This window comes from Lynx rufus, unplaced genomic scaffold, assembly GCF_022079265.1.
Source record: "Lynx rufus isolate CCGP_SWC_20201006 ecotype Redwood Valley unplaced genomic scaffold, mLynRuf1.p SCAF_11, whole genome shotgun sequence".
NCBI lineage: Eukaryota > Metazoa > Chordata > Mammalia > Carnivora > Felidae > Lynx > Lynx rufus.
The window spans coordinates 9,183,863-9,208,434 of NW_025814825.1; the positions used below are offsets into that span (position 1 = coordinate 9,183,863).

General features: G+C 36.1%; 1 protein-coding gene across 1 annotated transcript in view; it reads right to left on the minus strand.

The window, feature by feature from the left end:
* CTNNA3 (catenin alpha 3) overlaps positions 1-24,572 on the minus strand; it is a 1,681,070-nt gene that overhangs the window by 639,048 nt on the left and 1,017,450 nt on the right. Inside the window, exon 9 of the mRNA XM_047071866.1 lies at positions 7,175-7,267. Within this exon, the coding sequence (XP_046927822.1) occupies positions 7,175-7,267 (93 nt within the window). The remainder of the gene's footprint in view (positions 1-7,174; positions 7,268-24,572) is intronic.

Consider the following 24,572-nt stretch of genomic DNA (forward strand, 5'->3'; position numbering starts at 1 on the left):
AAAAGAACACTTAAAACAACCAGTACTTCTACCACCCCAATATGAAATTTATTTCTAACGTCTTTGACAAGGTGCAGCCTTTCTTGGCTTTTGACTAAATATGTCTGGTGAGTAGGTAATAGTTCACTACACTTAAAACAACTCATTCTTCTTTTGCTTAGCCCCTAAATTGCAGGGCCTGAATCCAACATGGAATTTTAGATCTGGACAGCCCCAGACCAGCTACTCTGGAAATTTCCCCTATTTCATAAGCTAAGTATCATAATCATTTTAAAGATGTAAGATGGCCCCCATGTCATGCTACTGATATATAGTTGAGTCACCTAAATTAGTACTTTTAATTTTCTGGATTCTTCAGGCTACAAATGTTTTTGAAAGAAGTTAAGTAGTGGGGAAAGGAACGTAATCCACATGGGATTGGGAAAGTATTATTTTTCCAAGTGAAGAATAACCATATAACAAGCTATTATCTACTTTCATTATTAGTTCATAAATCAAATGCTTTTGATGAATATCAAACAAGTAGAAAGTACATCAATTTCTCATAAAAAGTTGAATGAATTTTACTTTATGAAAAAAGCTAACTATTACTGACCCTAATTTCAGTATAGACCATGAAAACGCTTTTTTGGACCAGTGTTTGAACTCATTGAACTAGATACAAATGTCCCCCTCTCATTCCTGATGTGCCAGTGCTTTTGATATAACTGATGTTTTTCCTATCCACCTTGTGCACGTATTTAACCTAAGGTCCTGACTTTATATTTACCCTTATTAAATTTTAGTTTATGAGGTTTCAAACATTAGTCCAAATTACAAACATATTTTAGAACCTTGAATTCTATCTTTCTCATTTCTGTGCCATATGCAAATACAAAATATTTACTTTTAAAATATCCCTCCAAGTCACTTGTTGAAATAGAGTAACTATTAAGCCATATGGACTAGCTTTACCCTTCCAACAGGTTGAGTTCAAACAGCTATACTATTTTAGAAATGCTATCATTCAGATCACATTTCTCTGCTTTATATAAAAGATCCATTAGAAGATCTCAGGATTGGGAATTAAAAAACTTCTAGGTGAACTTCTTACCCAAGGCTTATACTCCCTTTATCACAGCTTAGTCAAATGGTCACTCTCCGTGTATTTGAATGTCTGTGTCATTGAGAAACTCCAAATTCCTCCTTCTCAACAAAGTCCAATTCCTTTCAGGATAGCACTGTTAGAGAGCATCTCTCATTTTGTGATGAGGGGAAATTTTTATTCTTGTAGCTCCTACTCAATAAGCTGTAGTTCTGCCCCTCAGGAATCTTCAGAACAAGTCTTTCACATCATAGGCCTTTAGAGATCTGATGGCAGTGACCATGTTTTTTGAAGTCTTCTTACCTTTACCTTGGTATAATCCCTGTTGTTTTTATGAGTTTTTCATATGACATAGTTTCAAGTCATGTCACTATTCAGATCTTCTGCTAAATATGCAATGGGCAAAGCATTATTGTTGTAGCCCTTCAGGCACAGTAAGAGCCAGGATGAGCCAACTCACTGAAACCTGCATGAACTCAAACACTTTTAACAAACAGGAATTAATGTTACCCCATCAGCAGCTCCTGACCCTGTGTTTCTCAGCCTCACTCCTGGATCAATCTAGCAAAATTTTTAATTAGTTGGGTTTTATTTAGAAATTAAGAAAATACCTATTTCTGCTTAACTTAAGAGTTGTAAAAGAAATGAAATGGACTGTAAAACTGTCCTCTTTGTGCTTTGTCCCTGTCTCACTTCCTGGAAATAACTACTATTAAAATTCTTGTGAAACTTTTTTGAAAAATTTTCTATGACTACACAAACATATGGCTCAAACTATCTCCTTCCCCCCCCCCACATAAATGGGATAATATACATACTCATTTAAAATTTGCCTTTTCCACTTATCTTGGGTATCTTCCATACCAAAACATACTTTGAGCCGACTTACTACTTTACACAGCTTTAACATTCTCTGCTAACAGACATTAGGATGGTTCCAGCTTTTGCCACTGTAAGTCAAGCTGCATAAAAACCTTACTCATAGACTTTTATGCATGTGCACATATACAGCTGTACCATAAATTGCTGGAAGTCGAATTAGAGGACCTAAATGCATGTGCATGTTTTATTTCAATAGATTTGCAAAAGTAGAACTTACACATATGGGTACTCACACACACACACACACACACACACTCACAATTGGGGTACACTCCAGAACTACTAATTCTAAATTTCAAGATGTACTGTATTAAAATACATACAGTTTAAAAAATAATTTTGAAGTACAGAGAAGGTTGAGAATATGTTTTAGAACTTATTCTTTTTTTAATTTTTTTAACGTATATTTATTTTTCAGAGAGAGAGAGCACACAAGCACAAGTCAGGGAGGCGCAGAGAGAGGGAGGTAAAGGATCTGAAGCAGGGTCTGCACTGTGAGCACAGAACTGGATGTGGGCTCGAACTCGCTAACTGTGAGATCATGGCCTGAGCCAAAATCAAGAGTCAGCTGCTTAACCGACTGAGCCACCCAGGCACCCTAGTTTTAGAACTTATTCTTTGATGAAAAGATGTTAAATCATAGTAGTTTTTTTTTTTCTGACAGCTGTATCACACTGTTGATTCACATTAAGATTAATATCAACTAAAATCTCTAAGCCTTTTGGAGGGTACATTTCTGCTAAGCTATAACTCTTCTGTTCTCTATTTTACAATTTGTTTTATAGTGTTCCATATATATGGTTTAATATTTATATCTATTACATTTCATCTGGATACCGAAATTTAGTCCAATTCTGGAAATCCAAATTCTTTGTTACTAGATTCATGCAGCTAATATATGCCCTTTATTCTTATTGTTAACTGAAAATTTTAAGAATTTAAAATTTTAATAAATTTTAAGATATATATTAATTTATAGTCTTATCCAAATCATTAGGAAAGCATTGAAATGAAATAAATCAAGAGCAGATCACTGAAGCCCACCAGTACAGATCCCACTGTTGGTTAGCAACTATACATTAATCGCCCGTTTTAAGGATTATTCTTTTCGTAACTATAACTCTAGTTATACTGTAATTTTTTTTCATATTGCCAAAAGAAGACACATCTTGTTAGGAAAAGTATAAAAGGTGTTGCCAAAAGCCTTGCTGCCCTCTATAAATATAGAATAGTTATTCTATATTTATATGCTGCATATATATGTTGCATTTCTGCTAAGTACAGGGAATATACATAGCGAATAAGGAAGACTAAATCATTGCCTTCGTGAACTTTATGTTTGAGTGTCGAGAGTGTACAATAAAAGTAACAAAATAATATAAAATATAATCTCAGGTTGTGATAGAGACTCTAAAAGAAATAAATATGGTGATATAATGGGGTATAGCTGGAGAAGCCATTTAGGGAGATTGATCTCTGAGAAGATGGTATTTCAGTGAGTCCTTGCAAACTGAACATAACAGAAGCTGGCCTCAAGAGAAAAACTGCCCTGGGAAATTAACAAATGCAAGCTCCCTCTGATGGGAAGGAACTTACCGTGTTCTAGAAACAGAAAGGCCAATATGCAGTGATCTAATGAGTGAAAAGGAAAACAGTACAGTATGGGGCCGCAAGTTAGGCAGTAGGAAGTTTATAAAAGTCTGAAGAAGTCATAAAAAATGTTTGCATTTTACTGTAAAAGCTAAAGAAAGCAATTGCTATGATAAACATCTTTAAAATTTATTTTGGTTTTTAGATAGAAACTAGGTTAAAGAGATATAAGTACGGAAACCATATGAGATGGTATTTCTGTGGTCCAAGATAGAGGTGATAGTGGGATAGGATGAGATGCTGACAGACAAGATGGAGAAAAGTATATAGATTCAAGATAAATATTTTTGGTGAAGTTGCTAGGACTAGTTAATGGATTCAATGGGAAAAACAGCCCTCAGATATCATTAAGATGTAAACTTCACAAAGACAAGGATTTTTATCTGTTTGTTTTCTTCATGATTTACCTTACAGGTACATAAAGAATATCTACTACGTAGTACATGTTCAATAAGTATTTATTGAATGAAGAAAAAAAAAACTTCCAGATTTTTCCCCAGAACAACTAGGTGAATAACCATGCCATTAACTAAAATAAGGAAGATTAAAAAAGTAGCAGAATGAGATGGGAATGGAACAATCAGGAGATCCATTTGGGCTATTTTAAGTGTCTTCTAGATATCAGAGTGGAAATGTCAAGGCTATCCTAAATCTGAGTGTGGTCTTTAGGGGAGAGATCTGGCCCAGAGAGAAAAGTTTGGAAGCCATCAGCATGTAGCCATGGAATTTATTGTAATAAATGATAAAAAACTTAAGAGCCCTGAAGGACAATATAAAAAAAAAAGATTGATTATGGAGATACATAAAACATTTAAATAAGCATTTATCAATAAAACATTTATTAATGGAAAAATATAATATCTCGAAAAGTCATTATTCCTAAAACAATCTAAAATTCAAGACATTTTAACAATTTCAATAAAAATTCTAACATACTTCCATGGAACTTGACAAGTTGATCCTGAAAGCTATATGAACAAGTAAAAAAGAAGAAGAGCAATAATTAAAAACAAAACAAAACACCACCAAATACAACAAGAAAAATGAGGTGAGCCAATCTGCCTAGAGATATCAGATTTAGTATAAAAACATAATTAAGACATTGCAATACTGTTGCAGAGATAAAGAAATAGACCAGTGGAAAATAATAGAGAGTCCAGAAGCTTGTATGCTCTGAAATGTATTTCAATTTACCTATCAATCTATATTTACATATGAAATAGTAGTAAGTAAATTGTACACATTTGATATATATTTATTACACCTGTATAATGCATCATATAAAACATGTGTATGTATGCACATATTATAAATATGTATAGTATATACTTATGTGTATACAAATATATAAAACAACAGAAATGTTTTTAAGTGTGTGTGTGAGAGAGACAGACAGACAGAGAGAAAGAGACAAACAATGATAACATTTCACATTAATTGGGAAAGGGTCAACTAACCAATACATGATAATGGCCCAATGGTTAGCACTGTAAAAAAAAAAAAAAAAAAATCCCTACCTCAGATTAGACATGAAAATAAATTTTAGATGAAGTAAAGATGTAAATGTTAAATAATGATACTTCAACCTTTTTTAAAGAAAATGTGAACCAATGATACAAACCAATTAACCATGATACAGGGTAGGTGTTCAATATGTATCTATTGAAGGAATGAAAAGATGGATCACTAAAGTTCTTGACATTTTCTATGATTAAAATAGTACTTTAAAAGTTAAAGGATGGGGCGCCTGGGTGGCGCAGTCGGTTGGGCGTCCGACTTCAGCCAGGTCACGATCTCACGGTCGGTGAGTTCGAGCCCCGCGTCGGGCTCTGGGCTGATGGCTCAGAGCCTGGAGCCTGTTTCTGATTCTGTGTCTCCCTCTCTCTCTGCCCCTCCCCCGTTCATGCTCTGTCTCTCTCTGTCCCAAAAATAAATAAACGTTGAAAAATTAAAAAAAAAAAAGTTAAAGAAAAAGCTGTAGTCAACAGAGGATATTTTTAACAAACCTAAGCAATGCCACAAAAAAGAAAAAGACATCCCAACTAAAAATTAACAAAAGATTTAGGCTATTCACAGAATTAGAAAGCCAAATGGTTCACAAACATGTGAAAAGATGCTTTATTTAGTCATCGGAAAATTATAAATTGAAACCAATAAGATATAGTTAATACTCTTCAGATTCAAAAGACATTTTAATTTTTTTAAGTTTATGCATTTTGAGAGAGAAAGAGAGAGTATGAACAGGGGAGGGGCAGTGAGAGAGGGAGACGGAAGATCTGAAGCGGGCTCTGCACTGTCAGCTCAGAGCCCAACGTGGGGTTCGAACTCACAAACTGTGAAATCATGACCTGGGCGCAAATCAAGAGTTGGACACTTAACCGACCGAGTCACCCAGGCGCCCCAAGACAATTTAAAAAGTGACGGCGTCAAGTATAATCCCCAATGTGAACTCTCCTAGACTGCTAAGGGGGGTAGAAATGATTCAACCACTTTAGGGACCCCGCTACACTCTTCTGGTTCCTCGTGAGAGCTCATAGAAAACTGACATCAGTGGCGAGATCTCCGTTGCAAGTCCTCTGGACAACACTTCTCCAGACAGTTTTTATTTGTTACTCAACGTTAAACCTGAAGGAAGAGTCTCCCTTACTTTTGCTCAATATTCTTAGAGATGAAATTGTCAACAAGGCAAATCAAGAATTTAACACATACTCTACTTTTAGAAAAATGAGCATCTCATCAGATATCCAGTCTCTAATCATTGTTATAGTTCACATCCTTACAACATTTGTGATCTCTATTCGGAAGTAATTATCTGTATTATCTCTCGATTATTCTAAGACAGGGTGTTTAAGATTGCCCTTCGATGTATCCTGATTCATGGTTCAAAACACTAGTCCTAGAAATACTTCCATAATAATGCATTGCTTTGAAGGTAAACAAACAAACAAACAAAAACTGAATTGCAGACACAAAAACATATCTTGGCTTTTTTCAAACTCATGTCTTCTTTGGATGAAAGATAAAAAGAAGTTATTCCTTTCTTTTTAAAAAAAAGTTAAACATTTTTCAACATTTATTTATTTTTGAGACAGAGACAGAGCATGAGTGGGGAGAGGCATAAAGAGAAGGGACACAGATTTCGAAACAGGCTCCAGGCTGTGAGAGCCTGATGCAGGGCTTGAACTCATGGACTGCGAGATCATCACATGAGCTGAAGTTGGATGCTCAACCGACTGAGCCACCCAGGAGTCCCAAAAGTTGTTCCTTTCATACTCTGAGATTTCAAAATAAATAATGACTAAAATAAAATTGTTGGACAAAGCTCTGCTTTGATTTCACACTATACTTTTCTCTCACAAGATTCTGATATGGTCCCTGAGACAATGTTACAAGAACTAGGTTCTATGTAAAGAATAAACCGTGACCTTAGGACAAATCATCTTCTGCGTTTAAAATAAATATTTTAATATATTTCCATATATATATAAAAGGTCAAAAGCATTATATATAATTTTTATAGTTAGTGTAATGAAAGAGACAGCAATTTAGTCATCATACCTGTGGACACAAGGTTTCCAGGTGATTGGCCGCAACTTTAACAATTTTAATCCCATCTTCATTTGTTGACATGGAACAAGCAAGATTTGCCACCTTAAATACAATCCAAAATAATGGAAATTAGTTCACATTATTAAAGAAATGTAGAAACATTTGTTATCCTAAATAAGTTAGGGCATGTACATACCCACTGAAAAATCTCAGTGATAACCAGTAGCATCCTCATAAATGTCACTGCTTTCTGTTTTATGGAAGTATCTAGAGAATCTATTAAAACAGTTAACAACAAAGGGCTTGAGAAAATTGTTTAAAACAAAAAGGAAGACTGGTGGGTGAATCATTCGACTCTATCCAGTCTCTTGGTATCGACATCTAACCCATAATAAGATGTTAACTATTATGGTTTCCTATAGGACTGGAAAAAAAAAAGTTTATTTATGGATTGAATGCTAATAGGTTCTTGGAATCTCACATGATTATGGTTTATTTTAAGTTTGTAATTGTTTTATTATTTTTTTTATCCCCCTGCGGTCTATTATGCATACTTAAGTTGCATTAAGCATGACTATATCTTTACTCATGTTTTATTCAGCATCAAATATATTACAAAGCTGGACAAATACAAGATAATTAAATTCTTCTTCCTGTTCTTGATTTTCCACTACAACTTCATGCTCATTGTTTGACATTCCAGCAATCAATTCAATTCAAGCATTAGTAACACCTAAATTCCTTTATACATTATTGCTTTTGAAACCTGCACTCTTTTCCAGTGAAATAATTGCCTTTACGTCCTTTACCTAAGTCCAATATTTACTTTCTTTATACCATGAAAGAGCCACTGGAAAGAGCATGGAATTCCTTTCCCTTTCTCTGACCCTTACTTTTATTCACTCTTCTTGCTAGTAGGTAAATGGGTATGTACAGTGTTCCCTCTGATCTACAAGATACGTCACTGTCTTCATCATTGCAAGGAAACAGCTTTTTTTTTTAATCATTTTGCTAATTTTCCTAATGTCTCTGTTGGTTACTATATAGTTCAAAACATTACAGGATTTATTCCTCCAATCCAAAATGAATTCAGTTTCAGAGAAACCACATGTTAGCTGCAAGCAATGGAAGGAGACAAGAAACACACCCTTGGATCACAATTATAGGGCACCACAAAATGTGACTTAAGTGGATTTCCAGTCTCCTTTTTTATAGCATTACTTTTACTATATGAATAGTGAAACAATTCCTTGATTTGCATTTACATATAATGAAATAACAGCCATACATTATTTAACTGGGGAAAGGCATTGTTCACTTTATTAATGTACATGAAAGTGGCTTATTTGAAAAGGGCTTTTGTTGGCTTGAAGGTCACAGTGCTTCAACTTTCAAATCTGACACACAATTAGCACATTTGTGAATTATTTGAAAAGGGCAGTAGTTTCAGTGCCCCTCTCTCCCAACCCCCAAGCCCCACTCACAGAGAATGCGATTTAGCAATCTAATCACGTTGCCATGTCTTATAATAATTTGCACTGCACTGAAGAAAATCTCTATCTGTAAGTTTGACCACTGTTTGTATTAAGTAAATTTTCTTTAAATATATAAATTATTGGCTCAATCTTTCAGTCAAATCAGATACATGCTCATTAATCCAAAGTTTAAAAATCATAAAAACATGCCCCATATACTCTTCTCCTTTATTTTTTAATGTATCATCTTTCTCTTTTTTTTCATTTTTTTTAGTTTATTTATTTATTTTTGAGAGAGAAAGACAGAGCAGTGGAGGGGCAAAGAGAGAGAGTGAGAGAGAGAATCCCAAGCTACACGCTCAGTGTGAGGCTGACTCAGGGCTTGATCCCTCAACTGCGAAATCATGACCTGAGCGCAATCCAAGAGTTGGATGCTTAACCGACTGAGCCACCCAGGCGCCTCTCTTTTTCTCTCTTTTAAAAGCAGACATTCTTGTGCTGGAAATTTGCTAGTCATGTTTATTGTAATCCAGTTCAGTGACTAACACAATATGGAAATGATGCAAAACACAAAATTTCTGTTTATATTAGTGGACTTAAGTTTCACAAACTCTCAATTGAAAATACAGTACGACTAAGTGTTTCCTACTCAATTAATGATCATCCTAACACTCTGTTTTCCTTTATGCAGACATACCTGAAATTCTCCTTATAAGAACTGTTTTATGTCAGATAAATTTTCTAAATAATCAAGTACTATTTCCAGAATAAGGCAAATGGAATTTTAGTGACATTTTATACAAATTTGAATTTATGAGATAGCTAGTCTTCAGTAACAAAACAAAATAAAAAGTTAACTGATAGAAATAAAATCTCTTTATGTTTTTAATCTAAGTGACTTGTGACATATTTTCCAAAGCCACATCAATGTGTAAATGAAAGCCAAATTTCTTCTAAGAATATTCCTAAATTCTGTGTGGCTTTTTAGAAAGCTAGTTATGTTTCTAAGCACAGCATGAAGGCAAATTCCTACTAATCAAAGAAAACAGCATGCATATAAAATATTTTGTATAATAGCTTGATATATTTGGACATCCGACATCTTTTGTATATCTAATTTTGACAATGTTTCAAAGTCTGTGTAAAGCTTCATTATTCCAGAGATCCTTGCAGAAAGTTTCTGCCCACTAAGGGAAATTAGGACATAAGGACGTTTTAGAGACAAACAGATCTGGGTTTGAACTTGATTTGCACAACTGATAAGCATTTGACCATGGGCAAAATGTTAACTTCTCTAAGCTAGTTTTGTAACCTGAAAAATGGGTATGATAATACCTATAGCAGGGAGTGTTTTGAGGATTAAATGAGAGAGTGTGAGGAGATGGCCTGATAGCACTAGGTAGGCGCTTGACCTTGTATGAATTTCCTTCCATTTCACCTATCTCTCTACCAGTGGAGGGTAGGAAAGAATAGTCACTCCCTTAAGCGGTTTTATAGAATAAAAACCTTAAGAGCCTAAATAAATTTGACAAAATTTCTAATCTGAGAGCCACAAACTGAAACGTTTTCATGATTCATGCAGGAAATATGAGTATAAAATCTTGATGTAACTCAGTGGTTGGTGGGTTTGCAGGTCCCCAGGAATAGGTGAGTGTGTATGCCCTCCCTAAAGGCATAATCCCTGAAGGCATTAGATCTCATGAAAACAAGATGGAATTAAACAAAAAACAAAAACAAACAAAAACCCCACTACCAACAATAACAACATTGCCTTCACCAAACTGTCTGTTGCCTTAAGTTCATAGGTCAACAGCTTGTGATTTCTGATCCCATTCTCTAATCCTCTATGTATAGATAAGGAAAACAAAATCAAACTGGGAGAAGAAACATAAACCATCCAATGACAAGAAGACTATTAACCAAATATGTGTGTGCTCTTTTGTGCCACCCTGAACTGAAAGTATTGACAAAGTTTCCTGCATTGAAATGATTGACCAGACTTTTTACTGATATTGTACCACATTTTTAGCCAGGCCCATGAAAATCAGAGTCTATCTAGTCTAGTTTTATCCTAAAACATGGGACCAAAGGGACTCAGGTAAATTCACATTTCTTAAAAAAAAAAAAAAAGGCCAGGACACAATATTCTTTCATTTTTATAAAAAATTAAACTGTATCATTAAAATCATTACTGGCACTGTATTTAATAACTGTAAAAATAAATTTGAAAACCTTTCAACAGCGACATGTCATGTTACTAAGAGGGGTGTGAGGGAGGGATTTTTTTAATTTTTTTTTTAAATCAGCAACTTTCATGTGACCATTTCTCCTGCTCACAAGTCCTTCTGCCCTCTATGATGCTATGATTCATGTCCATTCTAGACCCTTTAAACTTGACTAAATGTACTGCCCTATCAGGTTTGTTAAAAAAAAACAAAAAAAAAGGTTGAGTTGTAGAAAACAAAGCCTGATCAGATGATTCTTCAACTAATTAATATTTGTTCTCATCCTGCTGACATTTGTTCTCCTCTTCCTGTTCCTAATTCAAGTTTTGTATACCAATTTCCTTTTAATTTTTTTAATGTTTATTTATTTTGAGAGAGAGAGAGAAACAGAGACAGAGACAGAGAGAGAGTATGCAGGGGAGGGGCACAGAGAAAGGGAGACAGAGGATCCGAAGCAGGCTCTGTGCTATCAGCACAGACCCCGACATGGGGCTCAAATGCACGAACTGTGAGATTCATGACCTGAGCTGAAATCAGACACTTAACTGACTGAGCCACCCAAATACTCCTTGTATACCATTTTATATGTTCCTGTCATCTTTTGGTTCTACCCTTTCACATGGCATAGAACAGGGTACCCTTCACTTTCTAACCTATGGTCTTATGTCAGAAATTCTCTACTCTGGAATCTGTAGAACCCTGCCAGTCAGACTAGTTCTATCCCTTGCTTTCCCATCAAGGTCAGGGAGATGGCCATGCTTGACCCAAAAGAATGACTCATTAATGGTAAAGCTGAGGATAGCTATAAAGAAGATATTTGGGGATTTGAAGTATTCTCAGGGACTTTTCAAATCAGTCTACCATCTGTAGGCTCACCTCTGCTTTTCATCATTACTTTGTTCTGATCTGGTAAAGGACTATATTTTAAAAGTACTATATAACAGAGCGTGCTATATTTGAACATCCTAATCAAGTTTTATTTGAAGTCTAGCAGTACTAGTTGTCCTCGAAGTCAGCTTAGACAACTGAAATGCTATTGTTGCTATGAACAAGCTCGCTGTTTGGACAGCTGTTCATCACACAACATTCAGTCTGTCACTATGGAGTTCTCACACAGGTATTTATCTGTGATATGATTTCCCAAGAACATGAAGCAAACTTTGATGTTTGATGAGATTTCCATTGCCACATGTGCACTGTTTGTATGTAGTTCGCATAGCTAATTGTAATATCATGTCACTGTGTATCCTAGCAATCAGTGGGCAATAAAGGTCACTGTCTCATTTTCCTTCAGTTTCCTCTCTGTCAGATGGTCATGCAACTCCTGTGTAAACACTTTCAAGACAGAGAATTTCAGAGACAGAATTTTAGAGTCACTAGCGTATCAATGGTAATAGGATGTGATTGTGCAGGGAGTAAATATTCTTAGAAAAGTATCTGAGACATCAATATTTATTAGGCTGATAGAAGAAGATAACCCTACCATAAGTCTTAGAAAAAGTGGTCGGGGATAGAGAAGCTTACCCACAATACTCTGAGGTCATAGAGGCTGGGAGAAGAGAAAGTTTCAAGGAAGTGATCTCAAATATTAAATACTGACAGGTCAAGTAAGTTACCCCTGAAATTGTCCTTGATTCAGCCACATGGAGGACCATTCTTAGAGTGTTGGAGTGGAATGTTGATGGTCAAACTAGCCTAGTGTGGTCAGAGAACTGTGTAGGTGGTGAGGTGGTCTTGTGTGTTTTATGACTCAAAGCAGAAAACTAGAGACTACCTGAACAATACTCACCCTCTCATTCCCATATCTATCCATTTCTGTTTATTTCACCTCTCAAACACCTTCTGAATCATCTTTTCTTGCTCCCCACCCTCACCATGCTTAAGAGTTCTTTTTCTATCTTTGTTTCAGATATTAAACTTACTTTCAGATATCCATACTTCTTCTGCCACGGATACTTGCACATGCCATTTTCTTTAGCCTGAAATATGCTCCCCTTCTTTTTCACCATCACCCTTATACCCCTTATACCTGCTTAACTGCTGTCTATCAGATCTCTGCTCAAAAGTAAGCCATTAAACCAACAGATTACCAAAGTAATTAGTTTTCACCGATACCACATCTCCCACCCACCCTGGAGACTTCCCTCTGCCCAAGTCAGGTTTTTTTTCCTTTCACAGCATGAGTCTCAGTTTGTGATTACACATTCACTGAAGAGATTATTTGATTTGTGATCATTTCCTCTGCTGTGTAAGTACAGAGTCCTTACCTGTGTTTGCTCATCATTGGGCCCTCAGTTCCTAGTGCCTGATACATGATAGCAAACAATAATAGTTCTTTGGTGAATGAATACATGCATGAATGCACAAATTAATATGCTTAAGTACGTGTCATTCCCAAAGAGAGAATGCAAAATGGAGCTTAGTAGAAGGAAACGGTAGCAAAAATTCAGGACAAGCAAGAAAGGGGAACGAAATCTCTCTTTGAAATTCATTTTCAATATTCCACAAAGGCTTAGACAATTGGACTTCAAAGAAAAGTAACACACTTTTCTTGTAGTCTGGTCATCATACTTAACAAAGCTCGGGGGGCAGTTTCTTTCAAGTTTTACTTTCACTTAAGATATCGAACTGGGAACAACTGAATAGCTCCCAACTTTGCTTTTAATTTATTTATTTCTAATCAAGTAAACTAATTGTTCAAAGGGCCCAAGCCGGCTGCCAAATGCTGGAGTGTATGGCAGATGGAAAGAGGCACGAAAACTGCCATCAACAAACCCAGGAGCTTCGGGTCTCCTGCAGAACATAATGTAATGAATGCTTTGTTTCCAGAGGAGCCTGGCTCAGAGGCCTGGGACTGAGCCTGAGCCGTGTAGGAGGGAGTCTGTGATGTCCCAGTGTTGGCTTGGATAGTGACTTCTGGCTCGACAAGCCAGCTTTTCTATTTCTCCTGGTGAAACACTGCTGCCCTGATGCTCTTTGTGGTAACAAGAACTGAGCATGAATTACAAGTTTTTAGAGCGTTCCAGGAATAGAATTGTGCTAGAGAAGCGCATGGCAAGATGCAGGGGACAATTGTAATCAAGTAACAAATGTTGAGTATGCACCTTTTATGTGGGCCAGGAACTGCCAGGGAAATCAAAGACAGTGAAAGCCAATCTCAGGAAATATAATCGATTTAAGGGAACACATGAAAGAGAAAATAAACCTCTAGTTTCTAAGTACAATAGGAAGCTAGAAGTAGTGGAGCTCAGAGAAGCAAGTACATTCAGGGCGTTTCAAGAAAGCAAATTATTATCAAGGAACTTCCTATTCCCTCAGACTTTGCATCTCAAGCCACCTCCCAAACTCTGAATCTTTACTTACACAATCCTGTCTCTGAATTACTTTACTTAGTGTGACAATTTACTTGCCTTTGGTTTCCATCTGAGAGATGAGGGACAGACTAGTTATTTGTTTTGTAAGCCCCCTCCCATTTCAACAATTGTCTTTCAGTGATTATGTAACATGATAACAAAATTAGATAGGGATTAGACAGGGGACAGAGCTATCAGGCAATCTCTAAATAAAATATTAGCAACTTAAATCTAGCTGTGTACAAAAACAATAATTATACAACAAGGCTATGTTCTTACCCTAGGAATAAACCAGTAGCTCATAATTGGGAAATCTAACTATAAAATCCCTTGTTTAACTATATTTCAACAAATTTTGGAAAAGCATTTGATGATAGTTTTATGCCTATTCTTATTAACGCAAAATAAATCTAAAGAAGCAAAAAATCTTTAGTGAGCTATGACTAGAAAGAATCATTCTTTTTTTTAAAATTTTTTTTAATGTTTATTTATTTTTGAGACAGAGAGAGACAGAGCATGAATGGGGGAGGGTCAGAGAGAGAGGGAGATACAGAATCTGAAACAGGCTCCAGGCTCTGAGCTGTCAGCACAGAGCCCGACAAGGGGCTTGAACTCACGGACCACGAGATCATGACCTGAGCCAAAGTCGGACGCTCAACCGACTGAGCCACCCAGGTGCCCAAGAATCATTCTTAACATAAAACAAATTTCAGAAATTTACAGCAAATACCCTGCTCAAAAGTCAAAATTAAGGTAAGTATTTCCACTGTTATGGAGGTTAATCAATATTTTACTGATGGTTCTAGTCAATGTAAATGAACATAAAAAACAACTGATAGCTAAAATATTGTACAGAGGGTGACAAAATTGCCTACCTAAAGAATGCAAGATAATTAACTGAAAAGCTGTTATCACTATTGAGTATTCAGTAACATGTCTTAATGCAGGATGAATAATAACATGTATTACTTTTCTATACATCAGCTAGCATCAAAACCCAATGGCTGTCATAGTAGCAAGTAAAGTTATAAATTTCATGGTGTATATACCTATTAAGAAATAGTACAACCACATCATATACATGCATATGTGCATACTGTGGTATGCATATGTGTACATGTATTAAATCTTACTTAATGACATAAAAGAACAACTGGATAAATGGGAAGAAATTACATATTCCTGAATGAGAATGCTCAACATTGTAAAATGAAATGTCAACTCTCCCTAAATTTGTGTACTAATTTAATAGATCTAAATGGAGCTTAGTTTAATTTTAATGTACATCTGGAAGAATATGTGAAAGAGTAGCAAAGATGATTTACAAAAACAAAAAAGAATAAAGGAAAGTATAGTGACTAATTAAAACACACAGAAATTTAGTGTTTTTCAGAGCAATGGGAAAAAATAATGGTAATGACCCAATTGACTACTACTTGGTGGGAGGTTGGGGGGGAGTTCAATGTATGCAAAATGATTGGCATATATGACTGCATATTTTTTTTAATTTGAAAATAATGAAAACCTATAAAATCAAAATGCAAAAGATAAACAAAAGTATTTGGTATAGGATTTTATAACCCAAACAAGATTGGTACCCCTAAGGCATAAATAATTCCCAAACATCAATGAGGAAAGGGGGCATTAAAAAAATGGACAAAATATTTAACCAGACATTTCACATATGAAATATAATTACTAATAAATACATTAAAAGATTCCCAATATACTTTTTGATCTATAATCAGGGAATACAACTAAAACAAGAAAATAACATTCTTCCTTGTCATATTACCAATAATTATAAAGCTTGATATTTTCCAGTATTGCTGAAGGTATAGAGAAGTAATCAAAGGGTAGATGGCCAACTTTTTAGAAGGCAGCATCGCCTCATCTATGAAAATTTAAAATTTGCAAAACTACAGTAATTCAATTTAATGTAAGCTATCCTTCAGAAATACTTGCATATATAAGCAAACATACAGCAAACATACAACTTTTTGTAAAAATGGAAAAGGAATCTAAATATTCATCAATGAAGAATAAATTAAATTATGTAATACAATGATTCTGTAAAAAAAGTAAAAACTTTCTGCTAACATAAAATATCTCAAATATATAATTTAAGTAAAAAAATTGTAGAAGATATGTTCCTATTTAAATAAAATTTTCTATTCCAATTATTTATAAATGCAGAATATAAAGTATACAGTGATAAACCCCAACTATTAACATGAATCGTATATGGGAAAAGAAGTGATCTTACTATTGCAATGAAGAGAGCACTCCATTTTAACTGTATGTTTCTATAGTGACTGAAATTTTTCCAAGTATCTTTTTTTCACTATATAGTTATCTAATTAAGAACAATAAAAGATTACTGATGAAATAGTTCTATATGTGTGGACTTGGAAACATGCCAACAACAAGGAAAACAGAATATATAACATAATCTCATTTATTAAAGATGATGAGTGTGTGTGGGGGGGGGTGTGTATGAGAAAGTGTGATATCTAAAATGTCATTCACCAAAATGGAAAATTATGGTTAACTCTGAAAAGTAAGACTCAAGATAACTTCAACTTTCCTTCTTCACACTTGTAAAGATTTATAGTTTGAGTATTTATAATGAGAACGAATCATTTTTACAAGCAAAAAAACCCAAATAATTTTATTTTGAAGAGAATATAAAATTTCTATACCTATATTTGAACTTTTAATATCAATCAGGAGATCATATTAATCATGACACTTAATGCAAAATCTGAGGATCCAAAGCTATTTAAAAGTAGGTTTTCCATAAAATACAGATATATAATGACTCAGTGCTACTAGATAAAAAATAGTGTTTATGACTTCATATGCTGCTATATTTAAAATGATGATTCACAAATATGGTTGATAATTCAAATAGAAAAACCAGGCATTGTATTTATCTCATGTTTATTTAATATAATGGCAAATATTAAATGAATCAAAGCCCATTGCCAATGACAAATTCAGACCACCTAAAAGAGACCTTAATAATGAATAAAAATTCTCTTTCCTTAGAATGCTAAAGGTATCCTACGGATGGTGTGTGTGGGGTGTGTGTGTGTGTGTGTCTGTGTGTTTGTTAGTCTGTCAGCAGCAGATTCAAGGTGATGCTTCTAGTGATAAGGGATTATAATATATTTTTTTATTTTACCTACATACTCCAACTCTATGCAAATTTGCATCCAAACTTCTTATTCTTCTCCAATGAGTCATTAAAGATGAAAATCTTTATTTGTCTAGGTGGACATATGTCAATGTTGTTTAAAAAAACAAGCATTAATACATTGTGTCAGTATGTGCCATCACAAAAGAAATGAATGAGATGAAAACACTCACACACACACACACACACACACACACACACACACACACAAATACATGCACACACACACAACTTAAACAGTTTTGGCTGTTAAAGTGCTACTTCTAACAAATCATTTGAAGTATATGTTCCAGAGCCCAAATTGAGGTTTGCAATGTATACTGCTCTAAGGGTCTCATTTTACCAAACACATTTCTCATCTTTTATTTTGGAACAATATATAACTGTATACGAATACACATACACTATATTGATATACAATGTAAATTATGATGGTTAAACCAGCTAGACGTTTCCTCAAGGTCCCTCTCTGAATTAAGCTATTATTCACCTCAGAATCGTCACCCAAAGGATAAAAGTATGTGCCACCTATCAAGTGAATATGATATAATATACAGCATCAAATAAAATCTATTTAACTACCATAGACACAATGCAAATCTAAACTATAAATTAAAGACAAGATCAAGTGTTGTTTCCTAAACTGGTGATATACTTTGTTGTGTGCTGAGGGTCAAGCATAAATACGAAGCACGCAGGCACAGTAAGTCCTTATTAATAGGGTCAGTGTGTAAAGGGCAGATGTTGAAAAGTACTATCATGGCCTTCACTATCATTGAAATCAACATCAAATTTCAAAGTAATTTTATGACCAGTGACCTGACATCTCAAGTGGCAGAATGAGAACTGATTTTCTTAAAGACAGATAAAATGTGCTAAAGCCAATATAAAGTTTTCAGTTAGTTTAATTCTGAACCAATACTTTTTTTGTGCATATTACTCAATTCAAATGCTATCATGGAAACAGAAGTTGTTATACACTGCAAATTTAATTGAATCATATTGTATAAACTTTGTGGATATGGATGAGACAGCCAAGACCACCTGATTCCCTAAATAATCAAGACAGCAACATCTAGATACACTCCTTACTTTCATGAAAGAAGGAATATCTTAATAGAGTGACAGTCGGCAATCAATCCTCTGACAGCTTTCATTCTCGAAGATACCAGAACAATAACTTATGCAACTATTTTTTTTCCTTGTAGGTATCTGCTTGTGATAACATTTTAACTTTGAAGGAAATAGGCAAACAATCTTTAAATTACTAGAATTGTAATCCTGGAGAAAGACTCTTATCTCTCAACGTAAATGACCCATAGTGGGTAAGACAAATTGAAAGAATACAGTATGTGCAAGGGAATGTGTGTGTGTACATGTGTATGGAGGAAGGGGAGTAGAGTAAGCATGACTGTGTATGTGTCTATGAAGGACCCAACAAAATATGCAAATCAGTATACTATTAAACACTATGATTTCCATATTCCCTCATCCTTGGGTTCCCCAAATCCTGTGAGGGCTCCTTAGATAGGTTCTGGATTTAAATTACATAGGGGTACAGTGGTGCCTGGGTGGCTTAGTCAGTTGAGCATCCAACTTTGGCTCAGATCATGATCTCACAGCTCGTGGGTTCGAGCCCCATGTGGGGCTCTTTGCTCAGAGCCTGGAGCCGGCTTTGGATCTGTGTCTCCCTCTCTCTCTGCCCTTCCCCACCTCAAAAAATTAATTAAAAAAACATTAAAAAAATAAATTACATAGGGGTGTCTGGGTGGCTCAATCATTTGAGCCTTCAACTCTTGGTTTCATCTCAAGTCATGATCTCAGTTTGTGGGATTGAGCCCTGCAACAGGCTCTCCGCTGACAGTGTGGAGTCTGCTTAGGATTCTCTCTCTCTCTCTCTCTCTGCCCCTCCGTGCTCACACGTTCTCTCTCTCTCTCTCTCTCTCTCAATAAACGTTAAAAAATTACATAATAAAAAGTAGTGAAGTGTAGCTAAACAACGTGATATAGGAGGAAATAAAATCAAAGATTTGGGTCCCAGTAAATTTGTCAAGCATATGAGCTATTATGTGTTTGATCTTAGCTATTCCTGCTACCTCCACAGCACAGTGAAATGCTGGGTCCATAATGTAAGTACCGGCTGCCATGTGAGGACATGCTAATGATAAAATACCTGTCATGCAATCTTAGCAATATTTCTTGATATTACTAATGGTTCCCAATAGCCCTAGAGGGAGGAGGGAGACACAGGAGTGAAAGATTTTTTTTAGTAACTTTCCTTAATTACAGCAAACCAATATATTTGTTCCATCTGCACAAGGTTGAATTATAAAATCTTGACAACAGAAACCATCTCACCCCTCTTTATAGTTCTAAACTTTGCAAGTAATTGTGCTCGTCAAGTCCCTGTCAAATTTAATGCATTTAGGTCAACCTTGCAATTAAAATATTTTTCACATTGGGGCGCCTGGGGTGCTCAGTTGGTTAAGCGTCCGACTTCAGCTCAGGTCATGATCTCACAATCTGTGAGTTCAAGCCCCGTGTCAGGCTCAATGCTGGCAGCTCAGAGCCTGGAGCCTGCTTCAGATTCTGTGTCTCTCTCTCTCTCTCTCTCTGCCCCTCCCCTGCTCATGCTCTGTCTCTCTCTGTCTCAAAAATAAATAAAAACATTAAAAAAATTTTTAAATATTTTTTCACATTGTCTTATCTATGAAGGTTAATTATTAACATACTTACAGAGGGCTAAAGACAACAATAACAAATTCCACAAATATTTATTATGTATCAAGTCCATTTTGGACACTCAAGGAAGAACAGAAGTTGAGCCAACAATAGTTATAAAGCTTCAAGAAATCAAAGATTTAGATGTAAAAACACAAAACACGATATTAAATAAGTAAAACACTAATTTCTGACAGGCATCAGAGTAAGGAAATAATGCAATGAAGCTTTAAAAAAATCTAGCTGGGGGCGCCTGGGTGGCGCAGTCGGTTAAGCGTCCGACTTCAGCCAGGTCACGATCTCGCGGTCAGTGAGTTCGAGCCCCGCGTCGGGCTCTGGGCTGATGGCTCAGAGCCTGGAGCCTGTTTCCGATTCTGTGTCTCCCTCTCTCTCTGCCCCTCCCCCGTTCATGCTCTGTCTCTCTCTGTCCCAAAAATAAATAAACGTTGAAAAAAAAAATTAAAAAAATCTAGCTGGATTATTTTAAATAATCTTAAAGATTGTTTCTATAGTTCAAATGAGTTGTTTTTTAATTTATTTTTTATTTTTTTTTTACATTTTTATTTTATTTTTGATAGAGACAGAGCACAAGTGGGGGAGGGGCAGAGAGAGAGGGAGACACAGAATCCAAAACAGGCTCCAGGCTCTGAGCTGTCAGCACAGAGCCCAACGCGGGGCTCAAACTCAGGAACCGTGAGATCATGACCTGAGTCGAAGTAGGACGCCCAACTGACAGAGCCACCCAGGCGCCCCTTCAAATGAATTGTTTTTTAAACTATGAATGTAATTATCTTATTAAGAGATACATGTTAATGGGAAACATAAAAGTTTTAATAAATCCCAGGATCAGATTTCTGGATAACAAAAATCAGAAGTTTCTGAATAGGCTAAAATGATATTAATGAATAGTGAAAGTTCAAATGAAAACAAATGTTACTCCCAAAATCGTTAAGTTAAACGTTATGTTATTGCATTTCTCTCTTCACAACATTTCCTACGTGTTTAGTTTTTTTTGTTTGTTTGTTTGTTTGTTTGTTTGTTGTTTTTTTGTTTTTTTTCAATTCTCATCTCAAGCGATGCGGATCTGGAATCAAATTCAAGAAAACTGTGCTGCACGGAAAGTCCATCCGTGCACGTCGGTTACACGGCTCCACACGGCTGCACAAGTCCGCGCTGGAGCCTCACCGGCACTGCTTCAAGGTCCTGAATGCTAGCTGCAGGAGCTGGAGGGCATTTTGCTTCGTCTAGCCCAGTTCTTGACCCTGCTTCAGGAAGCTGGCTTGCTTGCATTGCACCTGGAGCCTTTCAAAATGTTGTCAGGCTCAGCCTCTGCAGAGAGAAACCCCATGGTGTTCTGGCCTTGCTCACTGTGTGTTTTGTTCCAGAAGTCAGGAGACAGGTTGCTTTCTTTCCTGGCTCCTGGGGACAGAGGGTGGGCTTTCTCACCCATGACATGGCGACTTTTATGAGTGCCTCCCTCTTGAGACTAACAGCAGGGTACAAGGTGCCCTGAATGCTCAGTAACAAGAAACAGGGGGTGCCAAATAAAAGTCCAGTCCATTTCTCACTGCTGCCGTTACAGTCCTATTTCACCTTCAGCCTCTTGACACTGTGGATTCCTCCTGCCTCCGGCTGCCAGGCTTTGGAAAACACACCCACACCTTGTATCTCTCTTGCTCTCCTGTTGATTAATTAACACTAATGGGCAGCTGTCATCCCTGCATAAAGTCACAGCCATTGCTGGATTACTCGAGGGCTAATTACGCTGTTTGTCCAGACACAGAGTCCCTCTTCCTTCCAGCAGCCTACCCTTTGGACCCTTATTGCTCATTATCACCTCCACCGGGGGGGGGGGGGGGACAGGACAAGGCTGTCACCGTGCTACTTCTTACATTTCCAAGAAAAAGCTTCAGTCTAAGTTGTGCCATTGTAGGCTTCCTCTGCAGAGGGTTTTAGCTCAGCAAAATCCCTCTTGTGACCTTTGTTCATAATTTCTCCCTAAATGCTGAATTATATTAAGAACTAGAAATCTTTTCTGCAAATGACTTACTTTTCAATTTCCTTTTCAGGCATCTTTAAGGGTCACTATCAACTCAAATGCAATTCTTTATCTCCTCTCTCCCAGCACAGTCTATTCAACCTATTTATTTCAATTGGGTACATTTTCCCCTTCTTCCTCCAGCAATGGACTCCGAAATCTATTGCCTTTTCTTTTCCCATAAGTAGACTAATGCCAGTCCTACTATCTTCCTCCATTCATCTTCCACACCTGGTCCTCCTTTTTCAATGCCCACCCTATCATCTTCTCTTTCTTAAACTAAACTCATTCTCCACATAATCAATATACTGCCACCATCAAGGCGGGCCCTTTTTGAAATCTCCCGGCACCACAGTTGAGCTATTTTTATTGGTTTCTGGGCTCTGAACTATCATTTCTTTCCTCTTCAATCCTTATTCTCTTCACACAATTCTTCCATCTTCCAGGTTTTAAGTTTCCCTCATACTTTTCCTCTCATTCTGCTCTTTTTCACTTTCCTGTCTCTATGATAACATATAAATATGGAATTTTTTCTCTTTGTACTTTAAAGATATCACATTTATCTGCTTTCTCTTATGGCAAATAATTCATTTTCTGTTGTTTTGCTAATAGAGTCTGTAGGCCAGGGGCTAGTTTTGCAGCTATGTTTGGTAAGTTGAATAGTAGGATATTTTGTCATAATACAATAAGTGTACTAGAAATCACTCATTTGGGAGCTATGAAGCCCTGAGGGGCAAGACTCAAATGCTGTGGTGGCTTAGTTAAACCATAGAACAAGTAATTAATTATAATTTCTTATCCAGTTAAATATTATGAGGTACAGTAGTGTTTAAGCTAGTGTTGAAAATATTTTATTATTTATTATATTGTTACTTATTAACACTTGTATCCTAGTGGCAGTGGCTATTTTGTTTTAAGTAGGTCCAGTAAAATACTCAGATTTATCTTCACTCTGCTAATAAGTACAGATGAAACGGAGGTTGCTCTATGAAAATATAAAGCAGCATGATTTTAAAAAAGAGAAACAGTAGTATGGATATTGGATCCAGAGACTGAACTCTTTCTCCTTTAACTTGTATTTTTCTTACAGCATTGGCCATGCCGATGATTAACCTCAAAGGTCTTATTGTTGACCTATAGTTGTGCTCTCAAATATGTCAGGCTAGCGGTAACACATCATATATGTCATAGAGTATTGTCCAATAATATAAATTCAAATCCTAACTCTCCACTCTTTCAGAATCTTCAGAAAAAAAATAAGTTTGGAGCAACTATTTAAAAGTCATTGTGTATACACTCTGTTTTGGGAGTTCAATACTAGTTTAAAAAGATATAATCTGGAAGCAGAATCTTCTAATACTGTGTGTCACTTTATGGTTAAATAAGTATGTATATGTAAGCAAAAATAACCCTAATAAATTTGCCAAGTCAAATTTTCTGCTTCATATATGCCACTTTTAATTCATCACTGTAATCATGCAAAACTCCTGGGTAATTAAAAGAAAGGTTTGTTTTCTACAATGTCTATCACACTATAGATGAACTCTTTACACACACACACACACACACACACACACACATTTATTTACTTTAAATATTGAAAACTTTAATGATTTTAAAATGAATGTGAATTTATTATAAAATTTTTGGGAAACACAGTTAAATTAAAAAGAGTAAACACGTTGTCAGGGTGTTTAAGTTGGTTTACTCAGTGCACGCTCTCAACTCCTTTTTCCTTTTGCTTTGCTACCACTCTAGTGCATCCTGTGGAGCTCTAGCCAGATCCCTTCTTCAGAATCGATGTGCTTGATCATCTGCTATTGACCATTCATGGTTTAGTCTCTCACTAGGAACTGCCCTTGGCCATAGGAAACTGCCTTCCCTACGGTAGTGCCCCTTCCCAGTGAATAGTCATAATCAATGATAGTCTGAACTACTACTGCAAAGGCTCAGTCAGCCTCCTTGCCTCAATTCGTGACAATTCCAAAAGCCATCTGAGTTCCAGACCTCTACCACATCAGGTGAGATCTCACTTGCAACCACATTGTAAGCTAGTTTCTCCCTCTATTCAGTTGCCTTTCCTCTCTTCTTTACAGGTTTATCTCTGAAGATCACACCCCAGCAAACTCTCTACATGCAGTTTTCTGTATCACCATCTGTTTTTAGGGGAACTAATTTAAGAAAACTAAAACACCTAGTAAAAAATACTTTTTCTGTCCTCCTTTTTGTTCAGCTTGGCCATGTGTCAATGAGAATAGGCACAATTCCCCAGGTGGGATATTTTTTTCTTCAAAATTCACTAAGATATGTGCCTTTGACATTTTCCTTTGTCTTCCTCCCTATCCCACTCATCGGACAGATAAGATTCCTGAATGTCAACAATATCAAAGCTAACA